Below are 25,230 nucleotides of genomic sequence, written 5' to 3' on the forward strand. Positions count from 1 at the left end.
CCATTCAAACGGGGCTGAGAGAAACAGAGACACAGGCAGCGTGAAATGAGCAGATGGTATTATGAAAGTGATGTTGAGATAGCCGCATGGAGCCTGCCTTCAAGTCAGGGAGATTAAAAACATGGCAGAGGAGTTACAGATGCGACGGCAGATAGCGAACAAGCGCGGAGAAAAGGAGAAAGGGAATAATTCATGAAGGTGGGGGAGCACGTGGAGGGTGCAATCCAGGCCTGAATGGGCTCCAGCCTCAGTGGTTCTGCTTATGTCAGCCTCCACTCATCTGATCACTGCAATACCAAAGGGTGAGATGGGATATCTCGCTGTGATATCCCCCAAGCATTCCCCACAGGCCCAATTAAAAAGTGAAAAACATAATTCGCCTCCTTCACTTTCAGTTTTTTTTCCACTATGCCCTCGTTTTTTCTTTTTTTCCTCTTCTCAAAACTCGATTGACTCAGTTTCTCTCTTTTCTATCTCCCAACTGTCTTTGAATCCACGTCTCATGTCCTCTCACAGCTAATAGGCAGTGGAGATCCAGGTCTCCTGCAGAGTACTGTGTGTACTGTATATACCTTATACAGTATTTGGGCCATATTTGTATATCATTGCACTTGGTGAAGTGGGTTAGGAAGCGATATTTATAGCTGCATGTGTGAAACAGTGTTGAGACGCATCATACAACTAATAACTAGAAGTAGTAACAAGTAGCCACATTCTTGTATATGGATGTGTAATTTAGTCTATTTTTTCCACAGCAAAGCACTTAACCTTGAGTGAAAAAGTGAACTGTGATGTAAAATTCATTTCAACGTAAAGTCCTGTTATTGAGCAACAGCTCGCTATAAAGAATGAGTTTCTGCAGCTGGTAGGAAGTAGAACTGACTATGGTCGTATATGTCAGCGGTCCACAACCTTTTTTGCTCCACGGACCGGTTTGATATCAGATATTTTCACGGACCGGCCTTTAAGGTGTTGCGAATAAATACAACTAAATAAAATGATACGACCGAGACAACTGTGGTATTTTGTAAATATAATAATAAACACAAATTCACTGTGTAATTGTGTAACTTTATTAGCAGCGTCCTCCTGAAATGCGCCAACAACATTGAGAGTAACATCCTCCTCTCTGCCCCTTAATGCTCTGTGGTTGCTATGGTAACGCGTAAATATTTCTTTCAAAATAAGACGCACAGTTACAACACAGGAAAAGAACCAGGGAAACCGCGTTAACAATGAAAAACCCTGAAAACCAGAAATTTCACACTCGAGCCTCAACTCTCACGGCCCGGTACCACATGACTCACAGACCAGTACTGGTCCGTGGCCCAGAGGTTGGGGACCACTGGTTTATGGGACTGTGTGGGTAATCCCCAGAGGATGAATCTTTGCCCCTTTAACAGACAGATACATTACACTAGTTTATGTAACTCTGCTCAATAGTGATAAAAGGATGAGTTTTATTTATATATTTATTTTTTGTTCTGACACTGAGTGGAGAGTTGCACACAGATTACAGATTGAATATCTGTCTTCTGCAAACAAATCCATTCAATTCATACAGTGCTGAATGACAACAGCTGTCACCTCAAAGCACTTTTTAATGTAAGATAAAGATCCTACAAATATTAAAGAGGAAACCCCCAACAATCAGATGATCCCGATATGAGAAAGCACTCTGTGACAGTGAGAAGGAAAAACTCCCTTTTAACAGGAAGAAACCCCAGTAGTGACCAGTGGGGTGAGGGGGAAAATGCACACATGCAAGAGAGCCAGAGATGAAAATGAATTAAAATGAGTGATAAAAACACCAGGAAAGTACAAAAGAGTGAATAAGAAATACTCAATGCATCATGGGAATGCCTAGCAGTCTAAGCCTGCAGGGATCATAAGTAAGCTTGCAGTCTGAGAGTAAAGAGAAGAAAGATGTCAGCTGTGTAATTTCCTGTTGAGGTTCTGATCCGAGTTGCTCTGCCTAACTACAACCGGCTATTCCAGAGTTTCCAGAGTCAAACTAGCAACACATTGATGTTTTTAGTCATTATTATTTCCCTTATCTTTCCAATGGCTCACCACAGCAGACTGATCCAGATGTTTGATTTGACAGGGCTTTATGGAGGATATCCTTCCTGACACAACCCTCCTACTTTTATCTGGTACTCATGGTTCCAAGATGAACCTTTAAGGTTTAGTTGACAAACAGAATTTTCCTTCTCACATGATTTCAAGCAAACTGTCTCACCGTCACAATGTCAAAGATCTTTTGACATGTAATCTAGCAGAACCATCAGTGCTTTACATTTAGCATTTAGCATAGAAGCAAGGTCAAAACAAAATGGTGAAAATGGTAAATATGGTAGAATGCTAATGTTAGCATTTAGCTTGAAGCAGCATTAAGGCTAGCATCATCACAGAGCTGCTAGCAGGGCTGTAAGTTTAGTCTTGTTACTGGACAATGTTTTACAGACGGGTGGTTATAGATTGCCAGGAATCGATCCTGACTCCTACAGTCCTCGTGCCAACGTATCCGGTAATAAATCCTGACACACACCATTGTATCCACTGGAATACAGTGACTGGTTGGGGAGACCGGTCTCTCCCCAGTAGTGATGTGTCGGTCGCAAACGAAACTGCTCTTAGAGCCGACTCTTTGAAGAGAACGACGCGAGCCGACTCCTTATTGGCTCCTTTCTCTCACCCTCTCTCTTGCACTTTCGCACTCTCTTCACTCCGCACGCGAGCCTTGTGCTTTGCGCTGGGAAGAGGGGGGAGGGGCGGTAGTTACACAGAGCAGGAGGGAGAGACCGAGAAAGAGAGCCAGGGACAACACGTCACATTAGAAAGGTATAGTAATCACCCACAACTAGTTTCAGTTGCAGATGATAAAGGATTCAGAAGGTTTATTCATGCAGGTCCATATGACAGAGAATGTGCATCTTCTTTTTGTTTTCATATTTTAATTTATATTGAATTGTGTTGTGGTTTGTAGTGTTTTGTGTTCTTTCACTTTAAATTTGTTTAAATGAAAAAGCTGAAAATTTAAATAGTTAAAAGTTGAATTGTAAATAGTTGTATTATACATTTTGTACATTTTATGTAGAGTGAATAAATAAAAGTATATTTACGGTGGCCCCTAGAGACAAAGCACGTACAAACTTCAAAACACGTAAAAGCTTTTGTTACCTAGTGGCTACACAAGCCAGGAAGTACCAACGACCGGATTTGGTGTGTGGTAGTAACAGGTAAATGAACATTTTTTTGAATTATTTGAATGAATATGAATATATATATGAATATATATATATATATATATATATGAATATATATATGTATGAATATATATATATATATATATATATGAATATATATATATGAATATATATATATGAATATATATATATATATATATATATATATATATGAATATATATATATATATATATATATATATATATATATATATATATATATATATATATGAGTGCTTGTGTATAAATACACAAACAATACACATATGCTTTCAATTGTGTCATTTAAGTGATCTAGGTAGCTCTGTTTTGGAAGTTCAGTTAACGCTAGAAGTGTGTTTTGGAGTTTGTACGTGCTTTGTCTCAAGGGGCCACCGCATATATTTATATATAAACATATATAAATAAAACCACATTTTTTTGCATTAGTAATTCCTTTTGTGTATAATTTTATATTGTCGTTAATAATAAATTAAAGCAACAAAACAACCTGAAGAGCAGGTTGGGAGCCGAAAGAATCGGCTCTTTTTAGTGAGCCGAGCCGAAAGAGCCGATTCTCTAAAAATCCCATCACTACTCCCCAGTGGTTGCAGCAGATGGCCCCGCCCCTCCCTGAGCCTGGTTCTGCCGGATGTTTCTTCCTGCTAAAAGGAAGTTTTTCTTTCCCACTATCGCCAATGTGCTTGCTCATACGGGGTCATATGATTGTTGGGTTTTTCTCTGTATGTATTATCGTAGGGTCTATCGTACAATATAAAGCACCTTGAGGTGGCTGTTGTTGTGATTTGGTGCTGTATAAATAAAATTGAATTGAATGTGTGTGAATTTGTGTTTAAATGATTGAGACTTGTAGTAAGAAACACTTACTGAATAGAAAGGTACCATAAATAAGTACCAGTCCATCTTACGTGCATTATCCATGTCATGGGAATATTAAGGAAGCAGTCAGGTTTGATAATAACAGGAGTCTTGCTATGTACCAGCACCATTTATAACATAATAAAGGAAGTATGTATGTTGCTTTAAATAAACACATCTTTGATAAGCATTTTCCTATAAGAGCTGCTTGTCTGCTGATAAGCCATTAGCTTATTTTTTGCAGTTGCTTCCTGTTGATGAGTTTATCAAACTGAGACTTGGATTTGATGCGTTACCGCCCAAATTCACACTAGCTATCTTTACATCATCTCGAAGGCCCTGCAGGCGTCTGGCACTCATTACAGAGGGATGATACCGCAGCCACTGTTTGTCTCTTAACAGGAACATTTGCCAGTGGATTCCTACGAGGTCCGTGGTGACAAATGTGCATCGCTGAACAGAAATATTACCTGCCCACATGACGAGCACCACTACGATGATGATGAGTTCTCCCGCCCTCAGCTGAGCAGCATCGCCGACCTCCTCCATCGTCACCTCGTCTGGAGAGAGAACACAGAAACGTGAGCACAGTCAACAGAGCGTCGGTGAGGATGCTGCGATTCATCGTCCCACATACTCTGAAACTCTGCAGGGAAAGATAAAAGAATCAAGCAGGGTGACAAGAGAGCAGAGAGGCCGACTGGTGTAAATTCTCCACTCTGGTCAGTGTAATTAAAGCTAAGTGAGAGCAGAGGTCCGCAGAGACGGAGTAAGCAGGATCCCTACCCCATCACTCACTGTGTTCCTCTTGCTGACAGCACTCTGGCAGCTGCAGCATAAAACCAATCAGTGGGTTAAAGGTTTGAACACAGTTTGGACTACAACCGCTTCCTCCCTGCTGCCAACACAAGGCCTTATGCTACCTCCCATATACCCTTAGTCAAGCAGCCTTCCTTCCTCCTTCTTCCCCAGCCTGCTTCCCCTGGGTCAGTCTGTTATCTAAAGGGAAAAAACATGAAGAAAAAAAACAAAAACTGAATAAAGACATCACTGTCAATACTTTGTCTGGGCTTGCATCCTAAGTTGATGTGCATATCTCCAAAGGAAGTGCTGACCACACACTGGTTGAAGGGAGCTGATCTTAAAGGTGTACAGTACTCTTTATGGAGCTGACAGCAAAGAAAACCTCGGTGCAATAAAACCAAATGGACCAGCCGTTGCTGACAATACAAGACACTGATATGTTTGATTTCTATTACACTTTGAAGTGATAAAACATGACAGAACCAGCAATTCATCAAACAGGCTACCATCTGAATGTGTTTAAGGACGAGCATCACTTTTATTGCAATTTAGTTATTTACTGGGAAGTCTTCGATTTGCTCACAGCTGTCCGCTATCTTTTTTTTTTAAATTTCAAACTATGACAGGTAAGTGCAGCTGTGGCCTCTAAGGAAGGGGTGCGTTTCATCCCCACTTGTGGGCTCTTCAGGTCACCGTTTTGCCATTTGGAGTCGGGGATGATGATTTTGACACTTCTGTGTTCTGGCTTGCTCAAAACTCTGCTGTTTCCATGGTGATCCCTCTGAGCTCAAACTAAGTCCCTAGGGTTGCGCAGAGGAAAGGTTATACTCTAATAAGTTGCTAAGAGCAGATTATATGTTTATGTTGCGAGGGCAGACCCGAAGCTACGAGGAGAGGTGTGGAGATATCAGCCAACAGACGAGCTGAACACTCGGCAGCCTTGAGGTTGCTCCCTTGGCAAGTGTTGGTAACATTAGCATCAGCCATCGAGCCCCTCGAGACATGAAAAGTCAGGCGTAAGCTCTCTACTTCAGATTAATGGCTACAGGAAATACCTGCTAATTAATGGTATGTAGCATACAAATGAATGCAGCTTCACTCAGCACAACTAGAACTTTGACTTCTTAGAAAGGCTGTTAGTACAGTTAAGTACACAGAAAGTATTATCACAGTACTCAAAATATGACATTATTGCGATTTAAGAATTTTGCAATATGCTGAGTATTGCAATTTATCATGTTTTTCAGCTGCAAATTACGTAAATGAAGTCAAACTTTCTCAGTTTCTGTTTTATCCAATAAGATAAAGTTATTTCACTTCAGTTTTTTCTTCTACTAAAACCTGCCAAATGCTGTTATAAGTCAGTCAGATATCAGTCTGTGACTGAGTGGGAACATGTTTTAATTTTGATCCACTGCTGAATTTGTAAGTTTGCTCAATTACAAAAAAACCAGTCTCTACATTTTTATAAAAGTTTAAATCTAATGGAGAGAGACAGAATATCAACCAATAATCTGTGAAAACCCCCCCACTTCACATAAATGTTATGGATTGATTTTAACATCACTGAGTGACGTAAGTCCCTACAACCTCGTTCGGATTCTGTGTTGGATGGTTTTGCAGGTGAGCAGATTCAATTCAAGTTTGCTCGGCTAACATTATCTCAGAATGCTGGTGAATGAGATGAGCCCTCTTGTTCATAGTGTTCCCAGAATATTTGAATTACCTAATAAAATACTGATATTTAGTTTTCTGTAGTGATACAATATCACCAAACAAACTATCGCCATACTGTGCTGTATCAATTTCTCCCCCTACCCCTAATAGAAAGCCATGTTATTTTTTAGATGGTTAAAAGAAGTTGCATATTTTTCCAAAAGGCAGGAATGCTCCTCGCAGCCTGAGTTAGCTTGGCCACGCCCATGAAAATGCAGTTCTTAGGCCCTAAACAAATGAGCTATGAAAACCCAAACTGGTTTTTATACCAGTATGTAAACATGTTTGTTTCTGCAGGTTATTTTAATATGAGAGCCTTTAGCTATCAATCTGTTTTGGGAGCTAGCCTCAACTGAGCATTCAAGGAAATGCAGTTTGTGGAATTTCTGCATTAGCTTAATGCCGTTGTATGTAGGATCAAAATATTCAAAGAAAATACAGAATGTAGCGTTCATGTGAAACTACATATTCGGGCTGCATTAAGAGAAAAAAAATATTATTGATCATTTTGTCAAGTCAAAACTTCAAAATTCTATTTTGATGCAAAAGTCCAAACCTGCTGCAGTTTAAATGGGAAGGCTGTGAAGGAACTGGTTCTAGTGGGAAGCTTCCAGACTGCATGAATGAGTGCAGCTGTGTTACAGAGCAATCTGCTGCTGCAGAGAAACATGGTGCTCAGCACAATTTCAGACATAAATTAAATGTAAAAACAGTTCTGACAGTAAGCAGACTTTGTAATATTTTACTGCTGAAAAAGATTTACTTACTAAACCTTTGGCTTTTTCAGCAGCCTGTAAAATGTAATAAACAACATAAAAAGAACACATTACAATTACATTTTATTGTAGGTTCTACCTTACAATATAAAGAACCTTGAGGTGATGGTTGTTGTGATTTCACACTGTATAAATAAAACTGAAATGAACTGAAATTGAAAAGTTAAATTTAATTCAAAGATTTTGCTACATAAAAAATGTCAGTGCATTCAAAACTTCCACGAGAATTTTGCATGTGAACAACAGACACAGAGAGAAACCCAAGCAGGCTTCCTGTTGTGTTGCTTTGCGCCTACAGATACTAAATCCTGTCAGGCTGATTAATACCCGCTTAGAAGGGGAGCAGAGCAGTAACGGCTGGGAGATTTAATCAGGGCAGCTAATGAACGCTTCCACCAACACACACACACACACACACACACACACACACGCACACGCACGCACGCACACACGCACGACACTATAGGCAGACAAGAAACTTCCATCAAAGTCAGAGCCCCTAAACATCAAGACAAACTTTCGCGCTACACATCGCCACCACATGACCTCACGTACACTGAAACATAACAAAAATGTCCATCGCCATTAAGATTTGTAACCTCGATTTTTTAACAAGGCTGAAGACATTAGCCGTAGCCATTCTGAGAAATCCCTAAATTTAGTCCATAATCTTTGTCACTATGACCAACAATTAAAACTCTATTCAAAACAGTAATTGTCCAAAGAGGGTTTACCAACCTTAACCTTCTGATTATCAGATTGTTTTGCCAAGCTTTGAGTGTCTCTGTCATGATCTGGCTGTGTGGAGGCAGGAGAGGACCCAAACGCAAAACTCACCACGCAGGAATAAAACTCAAAAAGCTGCTTTATTGCAGAATGGCACAAAAATATAACAAAACTAAACTGGGGCATGGATAAACTGGCACACAGGGCAACCCAGGAAGCATGGCCTAAATAAGGAACAAAATACAAAAATACATGAATACTAAAACTGCTGGGCCAACATGGCCCAGGATCATGACAGTCTCTTTATGCTAAAATGGCGTGAAATCAGCTACAGTATGAAAATTTTAGTTTAGATCTTTTTTCTTTTCTTTTAATTATGTACTTATTTAAGCTAAGTGCCAGACTTTAGTAATAAAACGAGGCTCAACACAGTGCAAAAAAAATGCAGTTCCTTGGATGGCCACTTGTGGCAGACTCTAAAAGCAAGTCAATTTCTCTTCATGAACTTAAAAACCACAATAAGCATTTTAACAGCCAAGTATAAAACATTGTTTCAGTTTCTTTGGGTAATTTTCTCTTCAAGGCAACGGCACAGGGTATAAAACTTTATTAGGCTTAAGGCTCAAAGTTATGCATTAGTAGGGCCACGCGTGCTTTGAGTGACAGGTCAACTAATTCAAGAGAATTCGAAGTATTTTTAATATGACTAATAACATGTCTTGGTTAACTTTACTAACAGATCATCCAAGACGTCTGTGAACCACTTTTAGTGGCTGAAATTTTTGCATTTTGTTTCTATTTTTATGTATTCATATGTTAACAAGAATTAGCGAATATCTAATCACAGGACACCTTGCTCGTTAGATATTGTTACCTAATAACTAACTAAGGCTGCACAGCCTGTCTTTAAAATTTGGTCACTTGCAGCTCAAAAAAAGGCCAAGAATTCAAAAATGACTTGAGGCTAAAAAAGTCCATACGCCAATGGGTGATGTTACGATGTCCATCTTTTATATACAGGATATTATTAAATAGCCAAAAGTATCATTTCCATATCATTTAAGTGCAACGTCATGTGATAAAAATAACTTTTTGTTTATTCAGGGACATGCAGTTGCTCATGAAGTCCATAAAGTATGTGAGACCCTTTTTTGCATGAGTCTCGATTTAAAATGAAGTCAGCTGGAAGCATTATATAGTCAGCTGGACGCGGCCAGCTCACACAGCTTAACTTAATTACCTGCCTAGCTACAGGGGACAAAATCTGCCCACAGAAAATGGGTGGTCGCAGAGCTGATAAATCTGCCCACGTCTACCCACATACATATCTTGAAATTAAGAACCTACTGTGTCATCAATCACCAAGAATTTCAAGTTTGCCCCTGTTGCTGCCGTTAAACAGCAAGAAATTAAATGTTAACAATCATATAACAATCAGCTGGCTTAAAAATGACTCTTTGTCTGCGCTAGTGAAAAATGTACTAATATGTTGCTTTTTTACTGCTTACATAAGTTCAGATAGATTTCTCTTTGATTTTTTATACTCTAGACCACTTATCAACACATTCCTGCCTCACAAGGCCCTCATCAAGTTCCCTCACTGTGGTGTTTCCAGGGAATACACCGCTCCCTAATGTCTCCTGTTACCACTCTTATCACTTTGCTGCTGATGAGCGTTTAGCATTCGCCGTGTCCCTCTGAAGCAGCTGCTTTTGGCACAGTAACTGGGTCGGACATGATAAAATTGGAAGCAGTGCAAGGCGCTCCTGATAACAGCAGCCTCTGTGCTTGAGAGTGAGAACAATGCATCGAATAGGAGGTGGGAGGGACTCTAGCAAAGATGGTAATTCCTGTGTTTTGTTGGATTTAACTGTCAAAAAAGAGACTCTTTTTGTGACGATGAAACATTAAGAGAAGATTAGCCCTCCATGTTATTGTCTGTGTTTAAAAGCTGCTATTTAAGTGCTCCTACCTGTGAACGGGCAGATTTAGATCTATGTTCGTCAGCAGGGGAAGGACAGGCGAGCAGAATGTTGGCAGTGGTAAAGTTTTCACCCAGGGTTAGACTTTAAAATATCTAGATTGAAATTTTTAAAAAGTATTACTCTCTCTCTCACCAGGGCTTTTGGAAGCCATCTTCTCGGACTCTTTTGGCGTTCTGAATAGCACAGGCTGACTTGGAGGGCTGCTTCCTCCCATGCTAATGCTCTGAACGTGGACGATGTACTCGGTGTCCTCATCCAGATCCCACAATGCACAGGAGCGTGTGGTGGTGTTCACTTCCTGGATGAACCTCAGCATGCGTACATCCTTCTTCTGCAGAAGCACAAAGATCAGAAAGGCAGAAGTGTACATTTTGTATTTGTTTTTTCCCCCGATATGCCAGTACCCACTTGTGAATTCTTTGGCATGAAAAGGGTGACATTTCCATATGTGTATATATATATATATATATATATATATATATATATATATATATATATATATATATATATATATACATACACACACACATATGTATATGTCCACTTAAAATAATAGGCTTAGCAATACTTCCTTTCTTCTTGTTAGTGAATATTCCCAGGGTGCACGCTTTATCAAGTTCAGATTTCTAGTTCAATTTTCCTGGTTAGGTCTGATGTGGTGCAAATGCAAACACGTCTCTCTTGGTTAATAGAAAGGAAAATGCTGAAATAAAGCCTTCTGGGTTTTTTTTTTTTTTACAATGTAATTAAGCATAAAGAAAGAGAGAGAGAGAGAGACAGACAGAGAGAGAGAGCCTCTCTGGCAGTGTACACTCTGCTAGAAATGTACATTATTATCCAGCTAGGGCTGCTTACTCAGGTCAATTGGCTCCTGCTAGATTAAAAGTAAGGCACCTTGGGGGCACTTTTGTTTACCAGGCAATTAAAGAAGCAGATTTCTTAAACCATTAAAACTTCATGTAGACAAGAGGTGCATTTGAAAAAGTATATTTGAAAGTGTTTCTTAATGTGGCCTCAGAAATTAAACTAGAAACTGGCCTAGAGAACCCTCTAATATTAAACCAACTGGAAAATCTCATATACGGCACATTATTTAAGTCGCTTTGGCTTGACCACAGTTGCCGTGCATCTGCAAGCTTCTTTGCAACCCACCTTCACCCCAGCTTCTCCTCATATGTTGTATCTACATGTGCATTTGGGAAGGTTGGATTTGTATTTGGCAATACAGCCAAATACAAGTTTCTGATATTTTTTTTAAGCTATGATTTTCTGACTTTGGATTTCACATGCTTTTTTTTGGTGTTTATTTATGTTAAACCTGTGGTTTGAAGGTGCCATATTTCACACTATATGTGGAATTAGCCATTAGCCAATAGATGTACAGACAACTATCCCTGGACTTTTTTAACTGTGAAGAAAACCTCAAATGTGATGATCTTCTGGCAACTTTTCCCGTCGTAATACAAATACTTTTAAAAAATAATTTTAAACAGATTCATGGGTGTTTATTTGATATTGATATCCAAAGTAGGGATCCGAATATCCAATAATTGGACATTGGTGACAAACAGGGGTTAAAATGTGATTTGGCAGGTGGTGCAACCCTAAGTTCTGGTGTAACAGGACAAGTGGGGATATGACTCGCTTAGTAATAAGTGACATAATCACTGGACTGTGATCTCTAGTAGATTTGTTTGGTGAACAGGCTGTGGTTAGCTGGCTGCTTGTTCTGAGGTTTGCTGCTCTTTATGGGTTCAGTTCTACAACATAAAGCAGATGACTGATGACTCCTTTTAGAATTAAGTCCTGTTATTTTGAAGCATTATCTAAATTAACTTCATTTGTGGTCAAAAACTGCATTTCTAGACTATCCTATGTCTAGAACTGTCAAAAATAATTTAAGGTTTTGCAGACTTTGCCCACAAATAAGGTTTTTAAAGCTAATAGCTGGTTGGGCCACCCTTAGCAGCAACAACTGCAATCAAGCGTTTGTGACAACTGGCATTGAGTCTTTTACAGCTGTGGAGGAATTTTGGCTCATTCATCTTTGCAGAATTGTTGTAATGCAGCCACAGTGGAGGTTTTTCTAGCATGAACTGCCTTTTTAGGGTCATGTCACAGCATCTCAATCGGATTCAGGTCAGGACGTTGACACTCCAAGGTATTCATTTTGTTTTTCTTAAGCTACCTGATCTTTAAGTGACGTATGAATCCTGCTTCCGGGTCCAAACTACTCTGCGTTTATTGAGGCTGTTGTGTTTTTAACATGTTTTAATGCTTTTGTATTTTGTTCTATTCAATCTGACCAAGCCCCTAAAAAACAGTCAGTGATCACTGTCGGCCTCTCTCGATCTACCACTATTCATTTTAAAACTCACATTTTAAAACCTTACAATGTAACTAGAGCCCAGCCAATCCAGCAGTATATTAATGACTAACCTCATATTGTGGATGGATTATCTCAGTTGTTCTCCTGACTGAAGTTTGGTCCGTTTACAGCATCCTGCCATGCGATTGCATTTGTCCCTAACCCTCGGGAACCCTCACATTAACTTTTATCAAGTGGAAAAAAGTTAGCGGTCATCCTCCAGCATTACTGTGCTAATGTGTTTATATTATGCTAACCACAGCTGTGCAGCTAGCCACCACATAGCACATCATTACATACCAGCTAGCACAACTTCATGTAACCCTACAAACGTCACTACTGTTTAGTTTTCTGTCTTCATTTAAGTCGGAAGCGATAGCAGAGCTGTACGTTTTAATTTCTTCAGAACTCCCTCAGTCAGAGCGTGATGCATTATTTTTAGGTGGAAACTAGCGAGCTAGCTCCCTGCTAACTTCTAACTGCTAAATTTCATAAATTCTGTTTTCATGGATGTCTGGATGTTAAGCTTAATTGTTACACCTGGTAAAGCAGCCACACTGATCATTTTATTAAAGATAAAAGAATTTAGACAGTTTTTAACTTTCAGTGATGCCGCAGTGTTCATTTGACTTTGGGACCTGAATAGGAGTTTGGACCTGGAAACGGCTAATGACGTCAGACTTAAACCAGATTTAAAGGTAGAGGACTCCGAGGTTGCTGGTGTGTTTCAGATCATTGGCCTGCTGCAGGATCCAAGTGCAGCACTGGCATATTTAGCAGATACTCAAAGTCAAAGTATTAGTACCAAATCAGTACTCAGAATTCCAGGAGTACTGATATTCTAGGAATGGGGCTACACTATTTAAAAGTCGTACTCCGTTTGATTAAATCATCATTTTTGACTCGCTCTCCACACATAACATACTCACACAACGCATTAGAGCCTGAACAACATATATACTATATAACAATATATCAGCATCGGCAATATGTAGGGCGTTATTAGGCATTTGCAAATATATATGTGTTCCATAGTTTGTCCACCAGAGGGCACTCTGTAACTCTGTCACGCAAACACAAACCAGCTGATGCGAGCATAGCTGGGCAGAATGTAAATGCGCAATCCATGGCTTGTGACAATGAAATGAGATTATTTTTAAACTGCATCGTCATATTATCTTATCAGGGGCTCATAAGCAACTACACATAACAAACGTTAGCGAAAACTACTAATGTTACGTATGCTGAAAGTTAAAAAATAATATATCGGCCGGTAAATCGCATCTCTAAATCACCAGATATTGATATTTATATCAGTCTTAAAAATCCTGCTGGGCTCTACAACACATGTAGCGGTACCTGTTGGGTGATGGCAAATCCGATGACAGGGTCTCCCTCCAAGATTTCCCACGTAACCACAGCAGAGTTAACCTCGAGTTCTCTGATGGTCACATTGAGCGGTGCTGACAGCAGGGTGTCTGACGCACATGCACGGCCAGAGGAAAGAAATAAAAAGAGACAGGCCATAAATATTCTTTACACTTTATAACTATAAACGCTACAACTTGAACAAATCGTCCCCTCGTCATCGCTCTCTCTCGCTGTGCTCTCGCTCTCTCCTTCCTTAAGATCTTCTCTTCACCTCCTACAAATTAATCCTTCTCCTTTCATTTATACCGGCCCTAATTAGGCACATACATGTCTCCTGGTGTTTCCCTTGAAAAAACGCTTTTTCCATTCTCTCTCTGTTCTTCTTTCACGCACACTTTCCCATCTTTAACTTTTCCTCTCTTCTTTCTCCTCCACATATCTCATTAAACCATGACTCTTGAGGAAAAACAAAAAACAAAAACACAATGCATTTGTCAATCTGAAAATTAACTTTGACGGACTAAATTACAGTCTTCCTTAACATTTTTCATTTCTTAGCTGCGAAGGTAGCAGAGAGTAAAGTGTGTATGGTTATGTGAGAGTTAAGACCAACTCATGGTCTTCTACGATTACAGACAGAGTTGTATTTCCCATGAGCCTGACTTGTAAAAGCAACGTCAGAATCAGACCTTGACATCGTACACACAAGGATGATAACGCCCATGTGCACACACATGAAACTGTCACTGAGAGGGACATTTATCTATTTTGTGACATAAATATTCTGTTGAATAGGCGGAAATTCCAGTTAATCAAAATCTTTGATAGATTAAATGACACCTGCAAACTATAACTGGAGTCACTGAACTGTCCACTGTGTTTCTGCTGAGTCTTTTGGAGACATTTTAGTGGATGTTTATGAGGAGTAAAAACCATTCAAGAATTTTGTGCTTCTTATTAGTCTGGTAGTTGGCACTAATTAGCATATACCCAATATTTGACCACACCTCTTTATCTCTGAATTCAGGTGTTTTCAGTCCCATGGCCATAGCTGAATAAGGTCAAGCACCCATTCATGCAGTCTACCTCTTTAGCACAAGTTCTTCTAAAGAGCTCGCTGTAATAGGATGATACCAACAAGTCCGTTTTTGAAATTTCTTCCAGTTCAAGATACTCAACAATAAACTGCACACAGTATTATTGCACATATATATTTAAGAACCACAGCAACTCGACCCAAAACTCTGTTGACTCTGTAATTGCAGAGCTACAAACCTCTGATATTAACATCAGCATAAAAGCTGTGCACCAGGAGCTTCGTGCCATGGGTTTACAAAAAAATCCTTGTAATCGCTTTGGTTGCTTGCAGACTGAGGTGGCTGTCTGTAACTTGCATGAAGGATTTGTCTGCAAATATTCATGAACTGCTTGCTGAGTGGTAGTAAAACGTGGAAAAGATGAGGTGAAAACCAGAACTGGTGACCACTTGCTCTTAGAGTAAAACCTGTGTCTTACTGCTGCAGCCAAACACATTTCAAAAGGTGAACCGGTGAACTGAACACCAGTGTTTGTTCATATATCTTCACTTCTGGCTCTAAAAAAACTAACACGATGGCAGCCAGAAGACTTTAAAAAACAGAGAGCAAGAGATCAATGGGTGATGCCGCCACTGCTATGTCTGTCTTTTATATACAGTCTATGGTCAGCAGCAGTGGATAGCTGTTTCTGGCCTGTGCACAGATTGTACTTCACTATCTATTTTTGTCATTTCGTGCCATAAAAAATGAAAGTAATGGTCATAACTCCTGGCCGCTCTACCATCTGTCCTCCCGCTGAAGTCAGCCCATTGTTGCACAATTGCACAGGAAAAACATAATTTTTGATTTTATTTGCACCATTTTTTAGCTCCGACTGGACAAGCTCTTTTCAAGCTTTTTCTTCGAAAATATTTACCTGCGTTCTCTTTGTTACCAGGAGAAACGCCGTCAGTCATGTGACACTGTTGCATTAAACCGCTGCAAATATTGAGCACACAATCTTGAGACTTGTTCTTGGAGTTAAAAAGTGTTGTTACAGGAAAAACAAGAATGTACTTTATTTTCTCCCCTCCCTTTCTGCTTGCTGATAACACAATCATCACAGTACAGTGTGTTACATCATGTTGGTGAAATTCATTTTTGGTAGGCGACAAACTCAGTTGAGTGGCTCCCAAAGGCTGCATGTGAATGTGTGTGTATGTGTGTGTTTGCTGATGCAGAGTAAATGTGTGATGTGTTCCCAAGTACTGTACGGGCATGATCCATCGCTATGACTCCCTGTTTGACTGGCTGTTTTCTCGCTGTTTATCTTCCTGTGCTCACACAGACACAGAAACAATGCAATGGCAGAGAGGGATTCACGTCCATTCTTAAAGCGTTTGCTGCAGATTAACAAAAATTCCCTCTTAAAACTACATCCATTCCCAGCCTTGGGAAGCCAAAATATCAAATCTCTAGAGGCCGAGATAAATCCCACATGAGCTTATTGCCAAGATTTGGGCTTTTCACGCGACTATCATCTATCAGCTTATCATCAGGATGCAGTGTAACCAAGATCTTACGCATGAGATGAACATATGTTGCCGCAGGTTAGAAACATGCGATATCGTACAAGATAGATGAGATAGTCCCTCAGCCCCCAACCCCACACACGCATGAACATATAGGAGGATTGGACCTGCTGTACGTAGAGGCTTTACATGGAAGTAACTCAATCACATTTCACATCCCTTCAGGACACTGGATGGATGAAGCTGCACATTTTTAAAGCAGCTACTAGAGATTATCTCCCCAAACAATGAAGAATTTTCAGAAAATGGTGAAAAAATGCCAACCGAAATATTCCAGGAGCCAAAATGATGCTCACTAATATCTTGTTTTGTCTGACACAAGAGAAAGTGGCAAATGCTCACATCTGAGAAAATGACCACTGATTGGTCAGTTAGTCAACTAAAATGTAAAGCTCTAATGCTCGTTTAGTCTTTACTTGAATTTAACAGTCAACTGAGAACTTACTGAGCCAATCACACGGTGCCACAAAGACTGTTTTTTTTTTAATTACACTTTTCTAGAAACATTTATACAAACTGGGATTAAACTGTCACTCTGATGCAGTGTGAGACCAACTTGTGTCAGCCATTTTTTTGGGCATCACTAAAGCTCACTGTGTCCACCTATAGCTGATGCACGCACATGCAGTGTGTCACGTCAGGTGGCTTCCCAAAAGGGGATGAAATGCACACCAAATGCATGACATCAGTCAGCTGCTGCCAACTAATACTAAAATAAAAGCACAACGACATGTGTTTAATCGGCCCGGTGCATCAACTCACATTTACTCGCAACGATCGCTCATCAACCTGTGGTAAAACTCACCGGCATTAACGGAGGACGCTGAGAGGAAGCCCAGCAGGAGCAGCAGCACCGCCGCAGACAAGCCTGGTTTAGCCATCCTCCTGCTTCTTCTGGTGAGGCTTCACATCCTGTGCGGCCCATTTATAGCATGGCGTTTAACGGGAGGAGGCGAGCATCCCCCGGTTAGGGTACCGGAGAGAGGAGGTACTTGTTGTACCGGAGACCGGGCTCACCTGAACTTGGACTCTGCAGCAGCAGAAGCGCAACAACGGCCAGAGGGGGAGGAGGAGGGTTAAGGGGAGGGTGGGGAAAGGGAGGGGGTGGTGGTGCACGATGCCGTTCTCAGTTGTCTCGGTGGACACCTCACAACGACGGCCCTTCGACCACCGGCAGACTTCCAGGCTGGCTGTGATGGAAAGTCGGCGCAGAGAGGATTTCAGTACGCAGAGAGGTGGAAGAAGTGCGCAAGTGCTGCAGAGTGCAACGTGCAGCCACGGCTTATGACTCTCTCTCTCTCTCTCTCTCTCTCCCTCACAAACACACGCACACACTTGCATCAGTCCTCGCTTATAAGTTACTTGCCAAAAACAAACCAATCCTCCAAAGAGAAATCATCATTTTAGACAAAAAGTAACATATCCGTGCCTGTTGTCAGCTATTTTTAATGAAGCAGTCTGAAACGCTTTAACCAATCAATCATTTATAAAGCACAGACGTTCACTGTTCTATCTGTGCACATGTGTTATTGCAATATCAATACATCTGGATCTGAGAGGACGCTGGAAAGGCCACACAGAGACTTCCCGAGTGGATCTGAACCCTGGACCTTCTTGCTGTGAGGCAACAGTGCTATCCACCATGTCACCTTGCTGCCTTAACACCACTTTAAGTTAAGTTTTTAACACATAATGCATATTATGCCTTACATTATGCTTTCCCAAGTCAACTAAGTAGTTTTTCATGCCTGACCCTAACCGAAGAGTAGCTGGGTGAGAATGTATGGACAGTTACAATATCTAAATAAAAAAATGCATTTGTGATGTGATGATGTCACTGTTGCTGTTTAGGATTGTTAGTTTGCCCCCCCCCCCCATCATCTTTTGTGCACCAACAGCCCAATTCTGGTGCCAGTGATCTTCCAATAGTAAAAATTTAACACACTGCACTAAAAACTTTCACTTTCCTGTGGATGTAAGAGAAACACTGATGTCTATGATAGTGCAATAAATGCATTTAAATGCCATAGCTTCAGCCTCTCTTAGACCTTGCAACACAACCATTAATTTAGAATCCTCTGTACATCATTTACAAATGATGCAACACAAAGGTAAAACATTTCTAAAGACATTTAATGATTCCTAACATTACATAAGCTGGAATGGGATTCCAGAAGCTAAAGGAAGGAAAAGGTGATCCCATACACCGTTTAATAAAACATGAACTGTATATGTGTAGAAATTAATAATAGGAATGAATCTATAAACAGGAAATCAATTGTGAGTGCGATTTGTCAGTAAAAGGGCTCTTATGTGCAATCGAAGGACCTATTGATCCCATACCCACTCAATCAAATGAAAGGGCTCTGGCAGGCACATAAAATCTTACTAATTGTGGATCCTATATGGTCTCTTAAAGAGAGGAACATGCAGTAGTAGGTCAATAAAGGGGACACAAGGGTCCTGCAAAGCTTGTGCACCTTATTAAGAATAAAATAGGGCCAGTGTTTCTCCTGGAGTGTGGCAAAATGCTGTCCGTTGTGCTCATGTATAGGTACTCAGGGACACAGATTACACAGATCAATACATGATTAACATTCTCAACAGACGCCCCTTTAACGTCTCTTTTGCTTCAGGGAGAAGATGCTGATGTGCCGCCCTGCTCCTCTCCTTTCTTCTCTTTGCTCTTCAGTGTCTTTCAAGGTTATAAGAACAATTTAAGACGACAACATTCATATCTCTTTGCTGTGCCGCTGACAGTTTTATCACTCAACTTAGGTTCAGACGAGCACAGTCTCCTCCAGTGACCTCTGGTTTCAGCTTGCAAAATAAAAAAAGAAGAGACAAAAAAAAACCCCACCCTTGAATTTTCACCTTATTGGTGGTTACGCCAGTTGTTTTCATGAAGCGTGATGCTGACAGATTTATTTTTGGAGAACTTCTTTTTAGAGGTTAATGTGTTTGGAGAAATGATAAGAAGTCATATGCAGATTTAATGTCAGGTTTAAAATAAGATGAATACTTCATCATTTACCAGAGATCAGAGGGAGATGGTAAAGATCAACACTGCAGTCATAGTATTACATTTACTGTCAGTACACAGTTATTATGACCCCCCTGTGTAGAGTCGTTGAGCTGAACATGAACAATACAAACGTCTTTGCAAACTGGAATAAACTTGTAATCTCAGCAGTCTCTGCATGCAGTTATCAAAGAATATGGCTTCACATGTAGCTGTCAATAAACCAAGCATATTGCCTAATTAGTAGGCAAATCTTATCAACTGTTTGTCCTATGTAGGATCTGGTACTTGAATGGAGCTTATCTTTTTTTTAAAAACAAAGACGTCGCCCCCTACTGTTCATTAGAAAGAATGCAGATTTAAGGCGCTTCTGCAGCTGCCAGCGATTTATATAAAACTGCTGGCTTCACTTTACAGACACAGGCAGCAGGAACAAAGCTTTAATATGATCGATTTGTTGGACAACATGAGAAAAACAGTTGTCCAGTGGGTGTTAAAGAGTGTTTTGATGATCTTAGATAGCTGTGTGGATATACAAGCAATTTTAGCTTAGCGAGAATTAGCTTTATCTCACTACTTAGTTTGCTAGATAAGCTATAAAAAAATGTTTGTTGAATCTGGACTGAATCACGTCAACCTCACAGTAAAATAACAAATCATTAAATTATTCCCACATTTGCAATTAGTGTGTAGCACTCAAAGTACGGCTCATTGTGCCTACTTTTTGTTCTTGAGGAGTTGTTTTCCGTTGCGTGTTGAGTTTGGAGTGTACCGGGATACATTTGTCGAAGAGGGTGCTCTGTGTTGAACTCAAGTGGAGCTGATGGGGTACAAAAAAGGCCAGAAGTGGCCTTAATCCATCTGAAGCTTGAGGGGAATGAGCCAGTCTGCAGCCGCTTTGAAGTGGCATTATCGCTCACTTTCTCCTCGTCTCTTCTCACTGCTAACCCCCAAACTGCCCCTGGGGGAGTTTAATTACAGTGTATGGTAGTGTGTGTGTGTGCGTGTGTGTATGTGTTTAGGACAGAGGAATATTTATGGTTGAGCCATGCAAATGAAGACGAAAAAGGATCTCAAGTGAAATGAGGTGAGAAATTGTGGTGGAAATTGGACGGAAACTAATGACTTGAAAGAAATTTGAACAACACAAAAGTGAATGCAGACGGTGAGCAAGGAAAATTTAAGTCCAGCAGAGGGAATAATGGTGGGAGAGGTCAGGAAGAGGAAAAAAGCAGAAGGAAAAGTGTCAAGAGTGTGATATGGAGATAATAAAAATGAGTTTCAGCCCATTGCTTTACTCAACTTTCCCTTAATGACAACCTGAACCCATCCGGCTGTTCAACTCAGCATAGAGGCATCTCTGCAATGTCACACATACACATCATCCATGCATGCTGCTATCCTGAAAAAAAAGGGGAAAAGTGCTTGCCTCAGAGCTGCTGACATCATCACATCTCTTCTCATTCTTGAATATTTGGCCCTTTTCTCCTTGGCGATGCAATTAAATTTTAAGGCTCATGAGACTAAAGCGATTCACCTTACTCCTGTCTTCCCTGCAGGTGAGCGAGCAGGCAGCACAGCAGGGACACGGAAACATATTTTGTGTTTGCAAGTGAATTTAGTTGCTCTGAAAGTGTACACTGCCTTTTACACTCTCTCTGGATTGCCAAAAAAACCCATCAATAATAAATTACTGGTAATACAGCTTTAGTTAACTAACTATTCTCCGTAAATGGAAAGTTTGGAAGTTGGTCATATGTAGGACTGATGCAGCCTGCTTTCCATCACGTCACATAAGTAGGTTATTGTTTTGCCCAAGGATGCTACTGACAGTGGGGTGCATGTGTAAATTTAATGCAATCCCAGTAGGGGATAAGTGCACTCCCCAACATGACCTGACCTGAACCAAAGGCAACAAAAATGTGTTCTTCTTTGTAATATTATCCTGTCTTCCTTCTCTCTCCCCAACTGGTCACAGCAGATGACCCCGCCCCTCCCTGAGCCTGGTTCTGCTGGAGGTTTCTTCCTATTAAAAGGAAGTTTTTCCTTCCCGCTGTCACCAAAGTGCTTGCTCATAGGGGGTCATATGATTTTGAGGTTTTTTTCTTTGTATGTATTATTGTAGGGTCTACCAAGCATTGAGGTGACTGTTGTTGTGATTTGGCGCTATATAAATAAAATTGAATTGAACTGAAATTGAAAAGGTTCATTATTTCAATTTTTTCCTTGTAATATTTCTGAATTCTGTTTTTATGCGGTAAACTTCTCCCTGTTATGTATAGAGTGTTTGTATGGTATTTACATGCTGTATGTTATGAAACCGTTTTGAATAAGTCTATGCATGTATTCATCCTCTGCATCCTTTCGTAAAAACTCTCAAATACACATGGGCAAATAATAATTTGATCCCCTGCTGAATTTGTAAATTTGTTCACATACAAAGAAATGAACAGTCTCTAATTTTTATGGCAGTTTAATTTTAATATAGAGAGACAATCATAATAATACTTCAGCCAAAAAAAAGCTAGAAATGGATTTTCTGTGAAATTACCCAGGGAGGCATCTGAGGGAGCTACAGATCGGCTGTGTATCCATGTGGCAGTTGGAGCCACTGTTACCAAGAACACCCCTGGTAACACAATACGCTGTGCTCTATCTGATTTTCTCGTTTTGGTGTTGTTCCTGGATCAACATTTCATCTGATCAGTCGCATTGTTACGATGTCATAGCTTTGCGACTTAGAGAAAAATACTTGCCGATGTCCACTCAGGAAGAAAATCCAAAAAAGGGGAAAGTTAGGGTCAAAATTAGGGTTGGGGTTAAGAGGTTACGGGACTAGAGTTAGGGTTAGAGTTCTGGGGTTAGGGTTATGGTTTGGTGTGATGGTGTTTCCAAGATGCTAAACTGTGACATCACTACAATGTGATTGGTCCCTTGCAATGTTGAACTTGGATCAACATTACCGCCGTTGATCCAGAAACAACTCCAACACAACAATATCAGATCGTGCCTGTGCTATAATGGAATCTTCCGGAACCTGCAAAGCGCATGTACAGGCCAATCTTAGGGTTGACAGGGAACATTTAAATGATTCTGAGAAGTGCTGTGGTCAGATGAAACTAAAGTAAAAGTCTTTGGCATCAACTCAACCCCCCTGTATTTTGGGAAATGCTGAGTATGAACCAAAGAAAGCCATCCTCACAGTCTAGCAGAGAGGTGGAAACATTGTCTTTGGGGCAATACTTTTATTAATACTGTGGTTTTCAGTACTGGGACACAGTCACTCCCACTCTACATTGTAGCCACAGCCACCCTGGGGTGCACTGACAGAGGCGAGGCTGCCAGACACTGGTGCCACCGGGCCCTCTGACCACCACCAGTAGGCAACGGGTGAAGTGTCTTGCCCAAGGACACAACGACCGAGACTGTCCAAGCCGGGGCTCGAACCAGCAACCTTCCGATTACAAGGTGAACTCCCAACTCTTGAGCCACGATCTTAGTCTAAGTTATAAATTATATCATAATTTCAGTCAGCCGTTTACACTTCAGTGAATATAGCTTTATCTTGACATTATGAGATGCACCAAATATAATGAGCACATAAAATTCTTCAGTTGTTTTGTGGTAAACAACCTGCATTTTAGTTCATTCTTGGACAGGAAACTGTTCCTATGAGGAATTCTGCACCTGCCTCCCGAGAGTGTTACAGCATGTGACCTTAGCACCAACCAGCAGCACAAAGATGGCAACAGCTTATTTTCTTAAGTGGCTCCGATTGAAGTGCTGGCATCAGCTAAACAGGCTGTCTTCTTTAGAAGGAGAAACCGAGGAAAGCTGGGGAGAGAGGGCGATGAGTTAGAAAGCATATGAGAGCAAGAAAGAGAGAAAGAGAAGTCCACGGTTGATGGCCTGACGTAAGCATCTTTTCTTAGCATCCCTTTATGTCTCTCCTCCTGCAAGGACAGATGCCCAGCGCTGAGGGTGGAAGCCCCTGTGTTACCTAACAGGAAGCCGCTGGCTCGGGTGCTGTCACATTTCATGCATGTGTGCGATAGCATGATCACGTTGTGTCGACATGTTAAAGTCACTTTCAACTCGTGCAGGGTTTCCAAACTTGAAGGTTTAACTGTAACTATAATGGAGCTGGACTGAAATGTTGCATCTCTGCCGATCCCTATATTCAAAAAATGCTAAACTTGGCCTTCCAGTTAATCTGAGATTAGGCCCAGTGGACTGATCTAATTAGCCCCTGAACCCTCACATCACACTATAGTTGATTGTTTGGTATTAAACTGTAGAACAGTTAGCTATGTATCCAGGGATATAATACCACTAATGTTGATGTATATTATTAAATCATCCTTCCTCATTCAGGCTCTAATGGGATATGCTCTGGCAAATGAAATTATTGTGGAATTAAACTCATTTTGCTGGGAGAACCCCTCAGGAGCCCCCTCCAACCTGGAATTCCTCTTTAGCAAATATAGCTACTCTCATATCAGCATCTTCAACCCTCTAATCCCCCATCAAAGATTTATTCAAGCCAAATGGCTTTCCCACTAAAGCCCTTACAGACCTGCAAAGCTCTGGATTTCTTTGCATTCTTGGGCAGTATGCATAATAAGTTTTCCCCACTTTAACACAACAGCTAAGTTAATGTAATTGGGTTGGGCATAGTGAGGTGGCTGGTTCTAGACTGTATATAAAAGATGGACAAGCCACCATGCTGCTGCTTGTTTCGGGAATCTACAATCTGACTCCAGGTTAGCCATGTGTGGTTTTAATGGAGTCAGAAATGATCATACCTGGATGAGAGGGTAAAGGGCAAAGTTACCAGCTAACACTAACCAGCTTAAATAACAACAGTCGAAGGGATCAGTGTGTACAGTTTATGGATGCAGCTTAAGTAATGGACTAATAAATTACTAGAATTTCACTCTCCTGGGTGGTTTGTACCACACAGCAGCCCATTGTATTAGCCAGATAATTCCATTACAAATGCTTTTAAAGTCTCCATCACCACAAATACTGTGGCGCGATCCAGTTAATTAGCTCGAATTAGAGGAAGCCTATTTTGGCACACCTGTCATTCAAAGCATGCCCCTAAGCCTCAACAAAACACAAAACAGGTGAGCTCTGAGGGAAACTGGCGTGTTAACATGTTTGCACTCTGGTACAAAGGTGTCAAAGTAACAGCTTGCTGTATGTAGCTTCCAGATTTAAAAGGCGAAACCAGTTTGTAGTACCTTCATTACTTAATAAGTTCATAGTCTTAATAACTTCACCTGAACTTCAGGTGTTATTTAATGCAAAATGGTGTTCATTGTCTGAGTTGACAAAGCAGGGCATGCTTGTTTTGGTTTATTCTTGGTTTTATTGTCATGTGATTGACAGGGTGTACTGTTTCTCGAACTGATTCCCCTCACTCATTGCTTACGGTTTCAAAACACAGTCTTCAAGGTGAGACTTTAATAAAAAATGGGTGATAACTACATCCTTTATAAACAGTCTGTGGTTGTAACATCTTACACAAATGATGACATAGTTCTTATCGGATCATACCCTAAAACTTTTTTAGGGGTTGGTAAAAACGAGGCATTCGTGTTTTCTATAGTGGTCCTCCATGGACTTAGGCCTTATCCTTCAATATAAGAGTGAAATTAGGATAAAATTTCAGGTGCAGCAACCATGTATTAACAAGGAGACTTTTGGGGGGGAAACCTATTTGCAACTGATTTCACCTAGCAG

The 25,230-nt window shown here is 40.6% G+C and overlaps 1 protein-coding gene across 1 annotated transcript in view; it reads right to left on the reverse strand.

Annotated features, from left to right (window-relative positions):
- Nucleotides 1-17,738, reverse strand: part of fndc5b (fibronectin type III domain containing 5b) — a 33,547-nt gene extending 15,809 nt beyond the window's left edge. The window contains exons 1-4 of the mRNA XM_084919065.1: nt 17,266-17,738; nt 13,841-13,959; nt 10,246-10,444; nt 4,577-4,666 (exon numbers count right to left, since the gene is read on the reverse strand). Coding sequence (XP_084775191.1) covers nt 4,577-4,666; nt 10,246-10,444; nt 13,841-13,959; nt 17,266-17,341 — 484 coding nt within the window. The 5' untranslated portion in view covers nt 17,342-17,738. The remainder of the gene's footprint in view (nt 1-4,576; nt 4,667-10,245; nt 10,445-13,840; nt 13,960-17,265) is intronic.
- Between the last annotated feature and the right edge of the window lie 7,492 nt (nt 17,739-25,230).

The sequence above is a fragment of the Perissodus microlepis genome, chromosome 22, assembly GCF_051167445.1.
Source record: "Perissodus microlepis isolate ML-2025 ecotype Zambia chromosome 22, ASM5116744v1, whole genome shotgun sequence".
NCBI classification, from domain to species: Eukaryota; Metazoa; Chordata; class Actinopteri; order Cichliformes; family Cichlidae; genus Perissodus; species Perissodus microlepis.